At 37.2% G+C, this 16015-nt stretch overlaps 1 protein-coding gene across 2 annotated transcripts in view; it reads left to right on the top strand.

Moving 5' to 3' along the window:
- MYO1E (myosin IE) overlaps positions 1–16015 on the top strand; it is a 145383-nt gene that overhangs the window by 111158 nt on the left and 18210 nt on the right. For both annotated transcript variants that reach the window (XM_048955683.1, XM_048955682.1), the window contains 9 exons: positions 32–112; positions 489–575; positions 1746–1832; positions 2928–3095; positions 3818–3903; positions 4487–4568; positions 5507–5613; positions 9250–9348; positions 13025–13169. In XM_048955683.1, the coding sequence (XP_048811640.1) occupies positions 32–112; positions 489–575; positions 1746–1832; positions 2928–3095; positions 3818–3903; positions 4487–4568; positions 5507–5613; positions 9250–9348; positions 13025–13169 (942 nt within the window). The remainder of the gene's footprint in view (positions 1–31; positions 113–488; positions 576–1745; positions 1833–2927; positions 3096–3817; positions 3904–4486; positions 4569–5506; positions 5614–9249; positions 9349–13024; positions 13170–16015) is intronic.

Raw genomic sequence — 16015 nt, 5'->3', positions numbered from 1 at the left:
TACTTTGTTTTCCTTTGTGGTTTTTTTTTAGTCCATTAATAAAGCTATGGAGAAAGACCATGAAGAATACAACATTGGTGTCCTTGATATTTATGGTTTTGAAATATTCCAGGTAAGCCAATGCACTACTCAGGGTTTGAGCTGGTCTGACCTGAGAGAGGTTTTTTTTTTTGTTATTTACAGGGGAAATAATCTAGAACATGAAAGACAAACTTATGGCCAGAGTAGAAGGAAAAAAAAGTAAGCCAGCTTCCAGGGCATTAAGTTCTCCCTGCTAATGTCTCACTTAGTAAGCAAGAAATACTGATGGAAATTGAAAGAGATTAATTCATTGATCTTGAAAGATCTGAGATTACACAGCATGCCTATAAAATCAGAAACCCATGTGTCACTGGCAGTATTTCCTTACAGTTTCTCCTGATATTGCCAGCATAAAAATTAAGAGTTACTACATGATTCTAAGTTTCTATTGTTTCCTTTTTCTGTAGAAAAATGGATTTGAACAGTTCTGCATCAACTTTGTTAATGAAAAGCTGCAGCAGATTTTTATTGAACTGACACTGAAGGCGGAACAGGTAACCAGACATTCATTATTTTTGTCTTCATAGAACGGGCTATCATTTTCTCAGCTGGTGGAAAAAGTGAGGTTTCATCATCTGTTAACAATAAAATTTGCCTTGGTAAGCTAGAGGGAGAGAGAGAGAGACAAAAAAACAACCCAAACCTTAGCTGTTGGCTAACCCTGAGAATGTAAACCGACTGAGTCCGTTATGCAGTGCACTAATGAAGTCATATGACTCTGCCTAGACTTGCTGCATACTGACTCACAGAAATGGAAAACTTCAGCTTGATTCCATCCCTGTGCTTTCATTGGACACGGCACAGAGTTAAATGGGAATACTTCTCTTAGTTTCCTCCACGCTCTTTTTTTAATATACATGAACTAGATCACTGAGGCAAATGCACAAATACTTCTGAAGTTATTTGCATTTCTCTGCTCAAACTGTCACTGTAAAACCACTCTTTATGTGAATGTGAGCTTTGGCATGGGAGGGCAGACAGTGCAGCTGGGACGGTGTTGCATACAGTATGAGCTCGGGCCTGGCACCAACTTCAGGACAGGGATTTCAGGAATGCACACAGAATTGCCTTTGTGTAAATGTAACTGATCAGTGCAGTTGAGCATGGGAGTGACCTACCTGCTAAGTGTTTAGCTGCACTCTTATGTCTGTAGCTAAGTAGATTAATTTAGTCAAATTTCAGTATGATTTTTTTCAATCCATATCTAGATATGGTTACAGTAATAGTGTACAGAAATAAGAAGAGTTGTCTCCACTTTATGTCTGTTTCTGAATGTGGCATTTTGAAGACCTGATCTGTGATACACGGTCACAGTCTTCATATTTTTTAAAATAGTTTGGATATGGATGCTAACTGAATTGTCAAGAGAACATAAAGCTCTTTTTGTTAGAGTTTGCAAAATGCTTTGACAGTGAACGCATGGGAAAAAATAGTCCTGCTCTTTTTGGTGACTACTCAAGAGCTGTGAATAGCAAGAGTGGGGAGAACAGGGGAATTTTAGGTCAGCTCTTAGATGGTAGAGAGCTGGGTTTAATCATCATGTGGGTCATTGCTGCCCCTACCCAATAACAGAGTAGACAGGTCTTTCTAAACACAGGTAGAGTGGAGTTTGTATGGATGTTGTGTATTGGGCAAGACAATATTTGCATCTTTCCTCTTAACAGGAAGAATACGTGCAAGAAGGAATTAGATGGACTCCAATAGATTACTTTAACAACAAAATAGTGTGTGACCTCATAGAGAACAAAGTGGTAAGTATTTGGCATAAACAAATGGAAAAAACAGAGCAAGATTTTTCTGTAAAATATCTGGGCAACTGCTTTGCTGTCAAGAGAAAAATGCAAATACTGTTGTTAGTATGGCTGAGTCATACTAAGCCTATATATAAGTCTTACATAAGATATTTTATAAGATCTTACGAGAGATCTAAGATGTATATTATTTAAGATAGTAGGCAAAAAGAGAACCATAAGATAGCATGATTGACAAATGGTGTCTTGAAAGTTCCCTGTTTGCAAATTATAACTTTAGTCACCTAAATTTGTTATGAATTTCATGATGTATTCTTTTGTATTAGATAAGGCTCTCTCTGTCCCTGGGATGTGTGTTTCACTTTGGGAAAGCTACAGTAGCAGCTTCTGTTGAGGTCCTGTTGCAAATGAAGCAGGAACAAGTGAAGAGGAAGTATTAGAAATTGTTGTAGCTAGAAGAAATCTGTATGTCTTTGCTCCAGGGAACATTCTGCAGCATAAATTCCTTTCTGTCTTGGGATGACAACAGATGTTGTTATCCAGTTGTTCTTTAGAATACAGATAGTTCTCATATAAGACAATAAATTTTAATGGTAGTTCACAGAATGCATTGCATTGCGCTTTAAAGCACTTCAGATTTCACCTGGCTTCTATCTGCATCGTGATAACTAGGAAAAGGATTGGATCTCTGTCACAATCTTAGATCTGTTTGTCTATAAGTTTGTCACATGCAGCATGTGAATTTAATTATTTATTTCAAACATGGCTTTATGTTTTTGGTAGAATAACAACAACAAAAAAATTTACATTGCAAAGTAATTAAAACAAATTTATTTATTCTGAACTACAGGCATCATTTCCCCCTTCATTTCCCACTCTGTCACTGGCTTTACATGTGCTTGCATCTGTACTTAAACTATCTGTGTGCCAGTGGACAAATTAATTTGTACTATGAACTCTGCAGACTGATCTGATGGTGAATTTTTTCTGCTGTGTTTTTGTAGTAAATAACAGTCCTTGGGGGGGAGATCTTGGGGAAAAAAAAGTCTTTTTTTTTCCCTCCTCACTTTTTGTTGTTTTTCTCAAATGTTTTAGAATCCCCCAGGAATTATGAGCATTTTAGATGATGTATGTGCCACAATGCATGCAGTGGGGGAAGGAGCTGACCAAACACTGCTTCAAAAACTCCAGATGCAGATTGGAACTCATGAACATTTCAATAGCTGGAACCAAGGATTTATCATTCATCATTATGCTGGAAAGGTAATGTGGAAAATCATCACTGAACTCTGCATAACGTATTTATAAAGAAAAAGCAAAGGGAAAGAAGTAGCTCTAGAAAGTTATTCTGATTTTAAATAGCCAAATTATCTCAGGAGATATTGTCTTCCTTTCACAACACAGGGATCTTGTGCCCTAATGTACATTCCTTACTTAGGAGAGCTGTCTGAGCCTTGCTGCTGTCAACCATAGTAACCAAAACTTAGTATTAAATATAATAAATTGGTGCTTTAAAATCCTCCTTGCATAACAGCAGTAAGTTTAAAGCATTCAGGCATTTAAAAATGATCCTTAAGAGATAATATACCGGTCAAATTAGAAGTATTATGCACATTTCTGTCTTACTTGGGTGTATTTCTCAGACTACTCATCATTTCCTGCTATTATATTTAATAACAGTACATCGTTGTTATGCATTTTTTTTCTGTAAAGTTCAGTATTAAATTCACTTGTATTGCATTCTGTTGACTCGTTCATAGGTCTTTTTGTTGTTGTTGTTGTTGAGCTTAAATCTATGGATGTAATTCCTTTGTTTTGAAAGAGTCAAGTAATGTATGCAAGGATTTAGTCATCACTATACTGTCCTTAAATGGTATCAGACTAACCAAAACTTCAGAACAGCTACTGATGAGGACAGGATATAAATTTTCTGTAATTATTGGGTTCTCAACTTACCACAAACAATCAATTTCCACCTTGGCCAGGTCTCTTATGATATGGATGGATTCTGCGAGAGAAATCGGGATGTTCTTTTCACGGACTTGATTGAACTCATGCAGAGCAGTGATTTGTACGTAAGCAAAACTTGCTAAAGCTAGGAATAATATGCTAGTTTAGATGGATGCAGAGGGCCTAACTTCTCTACTACTTCACAACTTGTGAAGTAATTCGCATAGAAATAGAAATAAAGCATCACTACAGTAAAACAGTATAGATTCTGTTATGCTTGATCTTCATTTCCTGCAAATATGAGTAAGTAGGGCACTAAAATGTCCAGCTCAAATGCTCTACTGATAAATATTTTTCTGCCTTGAAGAAGGCTGTCAGTATTATAGCATTATTGTAAAATAGGCACTGTTTTAACGTATGAAGTAACTTTTTTCTGTTATGGTATTTTAATTGAGGCTTTTTAGGAAGCACTTTTGTGTCTGGAAGACTGGTATCACATGTCTCCCAAAGCTCACTAAAATAGAGATTTCTGTGAGGAATGAAGCTCATGGAAAATACCAAGATTAAAATAGATTTGATAGCACTCTGGATTAATGTAAAAAGCTATTTATATTCTGCTCAACTATCAACTTCTACATCATATTTTTTTACATTTCTGCATCAAATTGTCTTTTACCAACATTATTTTCTTTATTCTTTTCTAGGCCTTTTATAAAGGCTCTGTTTCCTGAAAATCTTCAGGTAGACAAAAAGGGTCGTCCTACCACTGCAGGCAGTAAAATCAAGGTATGGCTATTTTCGTATGTGCATATATGAATGTGGCTGTGTTTGTGCAAGCATACCTAAACTAAAAAGAGGGTAGTCTTTGTTTTTATTATCCAGACCTTTATTAAAGATAGACATAGGAGTGTTCTGATCACAAAGCAGTGCGTTGTTTTAGTTGTTAGAATCATGTTTTGCCCGGCATCGCTATTTATTAAACCTTTTGTTCAGCTGCATTTTATGGTGCTGAATTTTCAAAATGAGCAATTGATGGTAGTGGTAATAGTACTTGCATGTGCATGATGAATGAGCCCCTTCACTCAGCCACTTGATGTCCTACAATTAACTACAGATAACTGGTCTCTTTATAGTGCAGAAATGCAGCAGGGCCTGATCCTACACCCACTGAAGTCAACAGAAGTCTTTCTATTGACCATAACGTGGGCTGAATAAGGCAGTAAGTGTTAGAAGGCAAGCATCTTTTTTTTTTTTTTTTGAGGCTGGGTGTAAAATATACATTTAGATAATGTACTTGAAAACTTTGGAAATTCAGTATTTTTTCAGCATCTTTCCTCATATTTCAACCTTACAGTTAAGACCACTTGATGCATTCCCCATACTCACCACTGTATTTTTATATAGTAGTTAAAATATATTACATAGCTGGAGATAATGGGGACTTCTGTTTACTGATTGTGTTTTCATGAGAGACTGGTAGAAGGTGTTGAGTTTCTGTTAGGATGAGTTTTCCATGTTTTACAGATGCGTTCATAGGCACCAATGTGGGTAAGTTTTAAATAGAAAGAATAACAGGATGTGATAGAGGAAAATGATTTGTGAAAGAATTTGAGAAGAACCAGAGCCACGTAGATCATCAGCAGATGGCTGATATCCTTAGCACTCTCTCAGAGGTTTTACCCTGTTCACCTCTGTTTCTATAATTTCTTCCCTCAATTTTACAGAAACAAGCCAACGATCTTGTTAGCACCCTCATGAAGTGCACGCCCCACTACATCCGCTGCATCAAACCCAACGAAACAAAGAAACCTCGAGACTGGGAGGAGAGCAGGTATGAAGCGAGAGCGCGTGATAGGAACAAGCACTGAGTCAAAAAAAAAAAAACACCAAAAAAACCCTACAAAAATTCATGGTTTTTAATCATATAAGCAGCAGACAAACAGAACTAGAAACTCTGAAAGCCTTCAGAAATGAGATCTCAATCTAAATAATTCTGAATTAATTCTGACTTTTGCTTCATGCTTTGAAAACAGCTTTTATTGGGTAGCAGAAAGCCAGCAGGATGTTTGAATTTACTTTCATGGATCAAAAAAATCACACACACACACAAACACCAGGAAAAACCAACATTTTTATGTATATATACATATATATAAAATCAAAGAATATAGTTTTTGTTATTGTTTTTTACTTTCTGAACTTGAAGTTATTATCTATCTAAGTCATTATCTATCTCTTTAAAGGGAGATTGATAGAATATGATCTCAGGTGGTTGTACAGACACTGGATTTATGTCTAAATCTTTGGTTGGTTGCATCTGCTCTAAGGCATCTTTAAGCGTATGGTACTTTTTAGTATCTTCTTATAGTTAAGAAAGAGATGCTCTTCTTTTTCATACTGAGGTAGGGTACAAAAAAAACTTAAAACTTAACGTTTTTAATCATACTTAAGTACTTTTTGTATTGGTAAAAGTGCTGATGTTTGCAATGTGGGTTTTTTTTTTTAATCACAGTGAAACAATTTGTGAAGTCTGATAAAGAACACTCTTGACCACATCAACAGCACACCAAAATTCACTTCCTGCCATTTGGCACACAGACTAGCACAATTACATGCAGATGTAGAGCATTTACAGAAGCCACAATCATGACTGCCCCTTGAAAGTGTCATTTAGATCTTGGCAGAAAATGCAGATCCTTTCTCTAACTTTTCCTTCCCTTCCCACCCCTTAAAATCCTGCTATGCACCACTTAATTTCACTTTGACGCTGGGAAAAAAGAAAAATGACTCTAGTGGAAGTGTGCCTAAACTTATAGTGAAGTAATAACCACGTACATTGGAGGGCTTTTGAAATCAATCATTTACATATTGGAAAATAGGCCTTTTATTGTGGAAAGTGTTGCTAGGAAACCAATGAAACAAACAAACAAAAACGGAGTCCAACAAGAGGCCGGCTTTCAGGAAGCCCATTCTGAAGTAAAAATAGGCAAGATTTCTGTTTTTTATTTGGTAAGTGTGGCAGCTACTGATGCTAAAATAATAAATTAAATACAAGGATTGTGTGGTATCAAACTCGACTACAAATGGAATGAATTCTTAGGATAATGGTAATTTTTAATCCCAATTAAAAATACTAACATTCTCTCCACTTTCAAGCCCTTTCTCAAATATTAACACATCACATAGTGACAATAGTGTCATATCCAAGGAAAAGAGATGTAAGAATATGCAAATTTCAACTCAAATTTCAGCTTGTTTAGTTTTATATTTTCACAGTTTTGCTGTGAAAAAGACAAAATGCAGCTGAATGCACGTATGGGGTACTTTGCTGTGTTGGGTTAGTGGCCTTGGTTTTCTTCTGCGATCATTTAATGAATGTGAATGAAATGAAAGTGTTTCTGAATGAGGAAAAGCTTCACAAAGCCCATCCTTGTGCCACATAATTCCAGCTTTCTACTACTGCTGAATAATTTCAGAATATTTTGCACTTTAAGGTAGACCTTGTGTAGTACCTAAACCTTGTACAACACCTTAGTTACTCCGAAAATCGGGGTGTTCCTTGAAATGTGTTTTTGTTCAGCTCCTGGCATAGTTGCTTGGACTTGTATTCAAAATTGCTGCATCAGCTGAATTCCCAGACCCCGACCTGCTTAAGGCTGATGCCTGGAGTGAGATTTTCAGTATGCCTTTTCTCAGAAAGAAAAGGAAAAACAGAAAAATGTCTCAAATTCTCTGTTGCTAGACACTAATACTGGCAGGACATTAAGAAAAAGGGAGTAATAGTGTTGGTGCAGTGCATTATTCCAGATGTGAATAGGAGGGAAAAGCTATAAACAGGAAAATGTATTTTTGTCTGTAAATTTTCTACTGTTACTGTACCAGAATTCTTGGAGTTGGTACAAAACATACTTTATTCCTTGAGCACAGCAAGATTAAGATGTGCTGTATTTTGGTTATAAGATAAAATAGCAGCATCTCATTAAATAACTGATCAGTGCTCCTTAAAATAAGAAATAACCAAAGGGCCTTTGTCAGTTGTGGCATGGGACTTCAGAAGTTTTTTCCCTTGACACTGAGTCATGTGAAAAGAATTTGTCTACCAAAAAAAGAAAAATCAACAGGCTGTACACATTATATTGAAATTTAACATTTCAAAATAGCTAGAGAAATAACACTGAATTAACCTAGAGGGTTTTCAAGGCTGGAAAAATCTTCTGTAAACAGAGAAACAGTATTTAAACTGGATTAAGGTTACATGGTTCCTTACAGCCTCGTTTTTTAAAAATTGTTTGTGAATTCTTTGCTATCTACTGTGTTCCATATTATTGTTTGTTCTATACTCTAGAATGTACAGGACTAAGATCTTAACTGCTCCTGTTTCTGACTGACAGCTAAAGTTTCCAGAATCTGCCTCAGATTAAAAAAACAAAACACCACCACAAAACCAATGATGGTGGAGCCCCTGAACACAGCATTTCAGAACTCAGAATTAAAAGCTGACGTTGCCTCTTCCAGCCATGTGACTTAGAAGAGATAATTAATGCAAAGCGAAACAGCAAGTGTTGTACACTGTGAGCAAAGTTAACTGAAATTCTTCAAATGAAATTTCCATGCGTTAAAAAGTAGACTAGGAGGATATGTAAGAAGGAAGAGAAAATATGTTCCATGGCTCCAGAAAGTGGAAAAGGTGCCAAAAGGAAGTTCTTTAGCTGCTTTTCTGCCTTGAGATTTATGGGGAAATACTTGTTCCCTGTTTTAAAACCCAAAAGAAAGGATCTTGCAAGAGGGAGCTGTAATGGTTTGGGGATAGCGATGTTTCAGTTGTCCACCACCATTAACACTTGCAGTGGGACCAACTCACTGTTTGTTTCAGAATAAAGCATGCCATGAGCAGGCTTACCAGGAACTCCTGCAGGTCTTGTGCCTATCCTCACAGCCTCCCTTTGCCTTGTGGTAAGGTCTGCAACAGTGCTAACTTTTCATGAATACACTGTTCAGAGTTTCTTACATCTGATTCTTTGTGTGATAAAGGTTTGGCATCTGGGGCTTTCTCCAGTCCTCAGATGTGGTTCTTTCAGAATAGCCGAAAATGAGCTGTGAGCAGCTGTCCCTGTTTGGGGCATGTAAAACACACACAAACTACATTAAGGATCATCATTTCCCACTGCCTTGGATATCATTTTGTAGGTAGTTACTTGATCTTTTATGGGTATTAGTGAAGAAATTTGTACATAAATTACTTAGGAGACAGGAAGTTTGACTACTGAAAAGAATGCCAAAGAAAGTTGCTGTATATTTCAGTAATGTGGTTTTGCCACACAGCGTGCAAGAATAAATAGGTTTCATGTACCTGTGCATTAATTTTAGAGTTAGTCTTTAAACAGATGTGATTTTAATAAGAATACTTCAATCCACAAATATGCTGAAATAAAATGGATTGTAAATCTTGCTTTGTTTTTGTCCACAGGGTAAAACATCAAGTAGAATACTTAGGTCTGAAAGAAAATATTCGAGTAAGAAGGGCTGGCTATGCCTACAGGCGGGTTTTCAAGAAGTTTTTGCAGAGGTAAGGTAATGCTGATTTGGAAGTATTAGAGAATGTTTGCTTGCATCATGAGTATAAAAAAGTTGTGAGTTTTGAAAGCTTCTAATTTCCCACTTTTCCTTGTTAGTATTTACCTTGTTAAAGATGTAGGCTATGCAGATGTTTTGAAAAACAGTCTCTTTGTGTCTTTAAAATCTTTCCACTTTCCACCAAACGTGCCTAAGGCCCCAGTTCTTCTTGGAGGGTTCTTCTAGGAGCTCTGTATCTGTGGAATCCAAGGCTCTGGGAACTAAATTCTGTTTAAAATGTTACTGTCACTCTCCAGTCACTCTTTCCTAGTGACAGAGGGTAGGCAAAGAAACAGATGCCTGCCATTCAACAGTCTCAGTGAAAAGAGTAACCTATTAGTTGAAATTGGTGGTGTTAAAACAGCTGGGAATGGTAACAAACAAATGCTGCAGCTGCTCACAGAATGAAAGCCATGAGATAAATCCTCATTTCAGTGTCTTAAGACCAGCTGTTGAAATGAATTAGCTACCTTCACCAGCTACTGAATCCTATTAAATGGAAGCAATTTCCTTATTTAGGCAACATTCAGTCTCTTTTTTATTACAGAAAATTGAGACATGCACTTAATTAGTGCCCAAACCAGGGTGTTGTATGACAATTCACCTCCGTTAGAAATCCTTGTGTTGCATTTTGAAATAGAACATAAAAAAAATAAATAAATCAGTTGTTCCAAGGAATGGAGTATGATTCAGCAACTGACCCAGAACAAAGCCACTGATAATACTTTGTATACTTTATGATAATACAGAGGGTTCTAATTATCTAGTAATAAACAGTTCTAAAATACCTATAGACTCCATTTTAATCATGGGATAATTTTTAATCATTTTATTCCCCACTATCTTCGAGCCCAGACATTAAACATGAATGGTCTTCAGATTACAGAACCTTACTTGAAGGTTACTGCAAAGACAGACTAACAGATTAATAATGAATACCAGGGTTCTAGTCTAGCCTAACGATTGTTGAAAACTAATTGTGAGAGCTGTGCAAGTCTAGAAAGGTCTGCACGGAGGAAAGCCACATGGTGCTTCTGGAGGGTGAAAAGCTCACTGCACTTTGTGTGCAGAGATCTACAATGAGCTGAAACCAATTTGTTTGTTTCAAATCAGTATTGTTAAATTTTACATTTTGTTACAAGTAAAACCTTTCCTGCAACCTTTCAATTTACAGTTCCCTAACATCCAGAGAACAAACTCTTTTCTGACACCATGGGTCAGTGTGAGTAGAAGCGGGCTGAGGCATGGGATGGTCAGGAAATGCATGCTTGTACACTTGTTTTCATTGGGAGCTCATTGGCAGCTCAATGTAAGTGGAGATTTCAGACTGAATAGACTTATGTATGAAATTTATGTTTGCATGCAAAAAGCCAAAGGCACTGAAAAGGCTCGTGTGTTTCAAAGCATAACCAGAAAGCTGAACTCCATGCTCCTGTAATTAAAAGTAGAAACTAACTGCTTACTCTGAATTTATAATATTTTTTTTCAGTGATCATGATTTTGGAATTGTTTCAGAAGCATTTTAAGAGCACAGTATGCTGAAATCCCCCATAAGCTTAAATTACATGTAAATTTGAAAAACTTAGATAAATGGATATTGATATGAGCCATTTAATGGGAAGGTTGCAGAAACACCCTGGAGAAAAATGTTATTCATTCCTAAATGGCAGTGGACAGTGAGAGAGTTGATGCAGATGAAATGTTAAATTCTAGGACTTATGCTTAATTGGTGCATATTATGCTCTATTTTTCTGCCTTGTAGACTTGTCCTAACCATAAATTATATGGAGTTAGCTTGCATTAATGAAAAAGGAGAATTTAAAATCTATTCTTATACCCAAGAACTTTACTATAGAAGTCTTCAGTCTTACTTTTCCCAATGCCCTCCTTCCAAGCTCACAAGATAGGATAGGAAAGAATTTACAGCATGCTGAAATGTTGCATCAACTTCTGTTGTGTGAAAGGTTCCACAGTTTTGATTGCCTTTATTAACTGAAGCTCTTTTAAATTCAGACTTGGTTGTACAACTGTATTGTTGGAGATACTTGATGAACCTGCAGAAGAGTTCCTTGAATAAGCGGGGAGTTAGTTTATATACAACTCCTGCTTACTACTGTGCATCTGTTTATCCCATAAATACTGATAAATAACTTACATGATCTGTAAACAGATTATGTGCAATGTACATTTATATTTAAGATGTCATAAGAGCCACTTCTCTTACACCATCATGCTAGTATCTGAGCATTTGATAATTAATAGAGTTGAACAAGATAGCATACTAGACTATTTGAATCCTACTGAATTGTATATATAAACCTTTTCTTTTCATGTACACGGTATCCAGGGTTTGTTTGTTTGTAGTATGTTCCTTTTTAACAGTTTGCTGTATGTCTTTATGTGGCATTGCTATTTAAGTTGCATGACACTACGTCTTGGTTTTGACTGGATGACATTTTAGGTATGGTAAGAATAAGAAATGAACATTTCCTGAATTAATTTCCTTTCAATTCCTTCTGTGATTTTTCTGAACATTTTACTAGAAGCTGCCTACTTCTTTCTACCTGAGAATTACAACAAACTAAATTCCATACTCTACCTTATTTAACTGAATAGTTGCACTAATAAGCATGATTTAGTCTATATAGCTCAAATACTCTTACTGCAATATGAAGAAAAGAGTCAAGGCTAAAGAACAGAAGATCTGTGGGGGGAAATGTGTTAGAACACATTTAGGTGTTCTCCAGTCTCTTCCTGAGGAGTTTAAATAGCTTCTGCTAGAGGAGTTAGTTATCCCCAGGCATGCTGATGCAGCTGAAGCCCATTAGCTCTTCTCAGTGTGCAGAATAACAAGAAATCTGTCAGTTCCACAAGAGCCAGTTAAGCACGAAAAAGTGGACAGTTTAGAAGGAGCTGTAACCTGGCGTCTACCTCATTTCTAAGGCTTAAAGAGAGTACCATGAGATAGAAGGCTACTCACTTATCAAATGCATGGCATTACAGCACTTCCCCACCTCATTCCATAGCTCTTTTTTATGGTCAGTTCACCTCAGCATTCCCTCCAGACAGCACCAACATCACAGGATCTTCCCTCCTGTAGCAGACGCTAAGCCAAAGGCTTTATGGGTTAAAGCCAAGAATGCCTCCTTGCTACATGCAGACCAGCTGTTATTAACAGGTGGGTTAGGAGAATGAGCTTGTCTACTTGCTTAGAAACACAAAAAGCCTTTGTAAGAGTAAGGAAGACAGAAAAGCTTAAGGGGGAAGTTGGTCACATGCTTGGGAAGGAGTCCATTGTACCAAGGGTAGGGAAGTACTTTAACCTGCACCATAAGTCATTGCTAGTAAATAACCTCACCCTGGATTTAAGATTAGAGCAAAACTTTCTGTAATTAACCACTTACTTAGAATCTGGAAATGGGAGATTCCTGGACACTGTTGCCCTTCTCATTACAGCTGTTTGGTCTTACTAAGCAAATAATATAGTTTTGCATCTTCCTACGCTCTAAGCTTCTATAAATACTGCCAAGGGAGCAAACATTTTCCTAGTGTGGTCTGACTAGGAGGCAGTGGTATTCTGCTGATGTTTGATGTCAGATTTTGATGTTTTTTTCTCCTTGCTGATTAAGGTACGCCATTCTGACCAAAGCAACTTGGCCTTCCTGGAAAGGAGATGAGAAGCAAGGAGTTCTCCACCTACTTCAATCAGTCAACATGGATCCTGATCAATACCAACTTGGGAAATCCAAAGTCTTCATCAAAGCTCCAGAGTCTGTAAGTATGGCAGGACACAAGTCTATAAATATGAAGCTTTTGCTAAAATACATGGCCTTCCTGCTCCAATGATGCATAGCTTATGTGCTAGGACAGGAGAAGCATCAGAATGTGAGTCAACCTGGGCAGGGCTGTCACAGATGCCTTGAGGCAGTGGGTGCAGTAGACACTAGAATCTCACTTCTGCAATGGGTACAGTATGTCCTTATACATCAATTTGACACTTACACAAGGAGCATCAGGAAGAAGAGATGGGACACACAAAGATGCTTTGGTGTCAGGTTGCACATGGTGATGTTCCATCAGAATCTGTCATATGAAGGAATATCGTGGCATGAGAACACATGTATGGCTGTTTGCCCAAGCTAACAGGTCTTTTTCAAAGGATAAGAGGATAAGAACTGATGAAAATAAGAGAAAAATTCCCTAATATGTCTGAGTAAACCAATGTCACAGAATAGCTAACTAGAAATCCCATTCCAAAACATCAGGTAGGCAAATTAAGGCTGCTTTTATCCTGTGGCTTCTGAACTGCACGGAACATTGGAACAGTTTTGTTATCTCATTATTCAGGAAAGTTGTCAAGGAAGGAAAGTATGCTCTATTTACAATCATGTATTCCTTATCTATCAGAAGCAATCAGGCTTACTTAGTGAAACACCTTCTGCTTGTCAGATGGCTTCTTAGTATTTTGCCTTAAATTACACATCAAAATAAAAGCAGAACACTTCTATTTCTGTCATTTTCCTTTTGAGGAATACTTCTTTGCACTACCCAATCACACAACAAGATCCCAGAGGGAAAATAATACTTCCTCAGAGTTGTAACCAAAATTGATTCTGCAATGAATAGAGTCAGAAAGATAGTCTCAGTTGTTAAGGAAAAGCAGTGCTTTAGCATCCCTGTCATTTGAGAAAGACATGTTTATAATAATAATCAGTGTTCAAGGTATATAGGGTGCTTGGATGCATGTTGGCCAAACAGGAAATTCTAGTATAGGATTAATCCTAGTTAGTCATTGCAATCAATGCACCTTAGTTACCAACTACAAAGAAGCGTGAGCTCTGCTTGCCTTCCAGCATAGCACAGGTCATGATTTGTTTCCTAAGTTTTCAGAGAATTTTTGCTTACCTGTGTCTTATTGTGACCTTGAACACGAGTGGATGTGTGTCTTTGATATCTCTTCTTGTGACAACAGCAGGGACATGTATTCCTTTGCCGATTACCTCAGGTTTATGACAGGGTGGTGGCAAGTACACACTCTGGTCAAGTAGCTCTTTGGCTTACTGAGTTGCTCATAAGGACAGGGGAACAGAATTAGTAACTTAAACAGCATCTGCCAGTTGGTTATCTTACACTGCTGCAAACCTGGTTTTACTGTTTTCACTATGAAACTATTTATATTCATAACAAAATAACTTGTATAATAGCTGTTTTCTTGATCTTACTCTTACGGAAAAATCAATCCAGTTTTTAATTATTTTTCTTTTTAGTTATATAATGGGTCATAAGGAAATAACTTCCCTGACTCCTGAAAAGGCTGTAAGCTTTGGTATATTTACCACTTATGGGAGCACAGATTTTCAGCAGCCTTATTTTCACAAGTGGGCTGGGACTTACTCCTGTTTGTTTTATTCTCTTCTTTTTTTTTCTCCTCCTTCCTTCTCTCTCCAGAGAAAGGACTTAAAATGTTTAGTGGTACTCATGTACTCATCCTCTATTTAATAGTAGATTTAATTGAGAATACTAGGAATAGTTATGTCACAGAATCACAGAATTGTAGGGGTTGGAAGGGACCTCCAGAGATCATGGAGTCCAACCCCCTGCCAAAGCAGGTTCCCTACAGCAGGTCGCACAGGTCGGCATCCAGGCAGGTCTTGAACATCTCCAGAGAAGGAGACTCCACCACCTCCCTGGGCAGCCTGTTCCAGTGCTCCGTTACCCTCGCCGTAAAGAAGTTCTTTTTCATTTTGAGTTGAAAAACATGATGTGAATATTCTAAAGCTTAATTTATATCTTTTAGTATCAAAGAGAAATCTCTCGTGTTACTAAAACATTGACTTGAAACAGTAGTCAAGAGTCATATCACTTGAAATAGGAAGTGAAAAAAATTGTCTTCCATCAGTAAAGAGAGAAAGCACCTGGAGGAAAAAACTTGATGTGCTCAGGAGTATAAGGGGAAGGGGGATTATTTTACATCTATGTATCTACACATACACATGTATAATGTGTAAGGAAAGAATTTTTACTTCAGTATTTCATAGCCTGCATTTTACTGAACCATGTTAACTTGATGTTTTCATGGAACTTCCTTAATTGGGACTCTGACATTCAACCCCAAGTGACAGACTGTTTTGCATTGATAATTTGCAACTAGCAATATTGTTAGAGAAATCAATTACATGGTCACAGGTAAGCTGAATTAGACAAGGCTTGATCATGCCATGGCTCAAACTTAAGAACTTTTTGCATCAGGATCAGTCATGCCTCTGCGGAAACACTTTCCAGTGCTTGTGTGTTGGTGAAGTTTGGTTGTTTTTTTTTTTGTTGTTGTTTTTTTTAAAGTTTCTGTGGATGGAGATTTTCCAGCTGTAAAATAAGGTTTTATGGGTGGCAGAAATGAGGCTTCATTATTTACATTTCCATCAAACACCTGAATAAATAACTTAGTACAAGAACAAGCAAAGCCCTGCGGAAATAGTTTGCACAAGATCAAGTTTTCTTTCTAAGATCAGTATGAACAATGTTTTTTCTAGATTAGCATGGTTTAGCAGCAGGGTGAGCAAAGGATCCTGAAGCCCAGGTTCATTTCTTGATATACCTGCTTTTACTAATGTTCTCTTTTG

The sequence above is a fragment of the Lagopus muta genome, chromosome 10 (genome assembly GCF_023343835.1).
Source record: "Lagopus muta isolate bLagMut1 chromosome 10, bLagMut1 primary, whole genome shotgun sequence".
NCBI lineage: Eukaryota > Metazoa > Chordata > Aves > Galliformes > Phasianidae > Lagopus > Lagopus muta.
The sequence above is the reverse complement of the archived record's forward strand: the minus strand, read 5'-3'. Positions and strand labels throughout refer to the sequence as shown.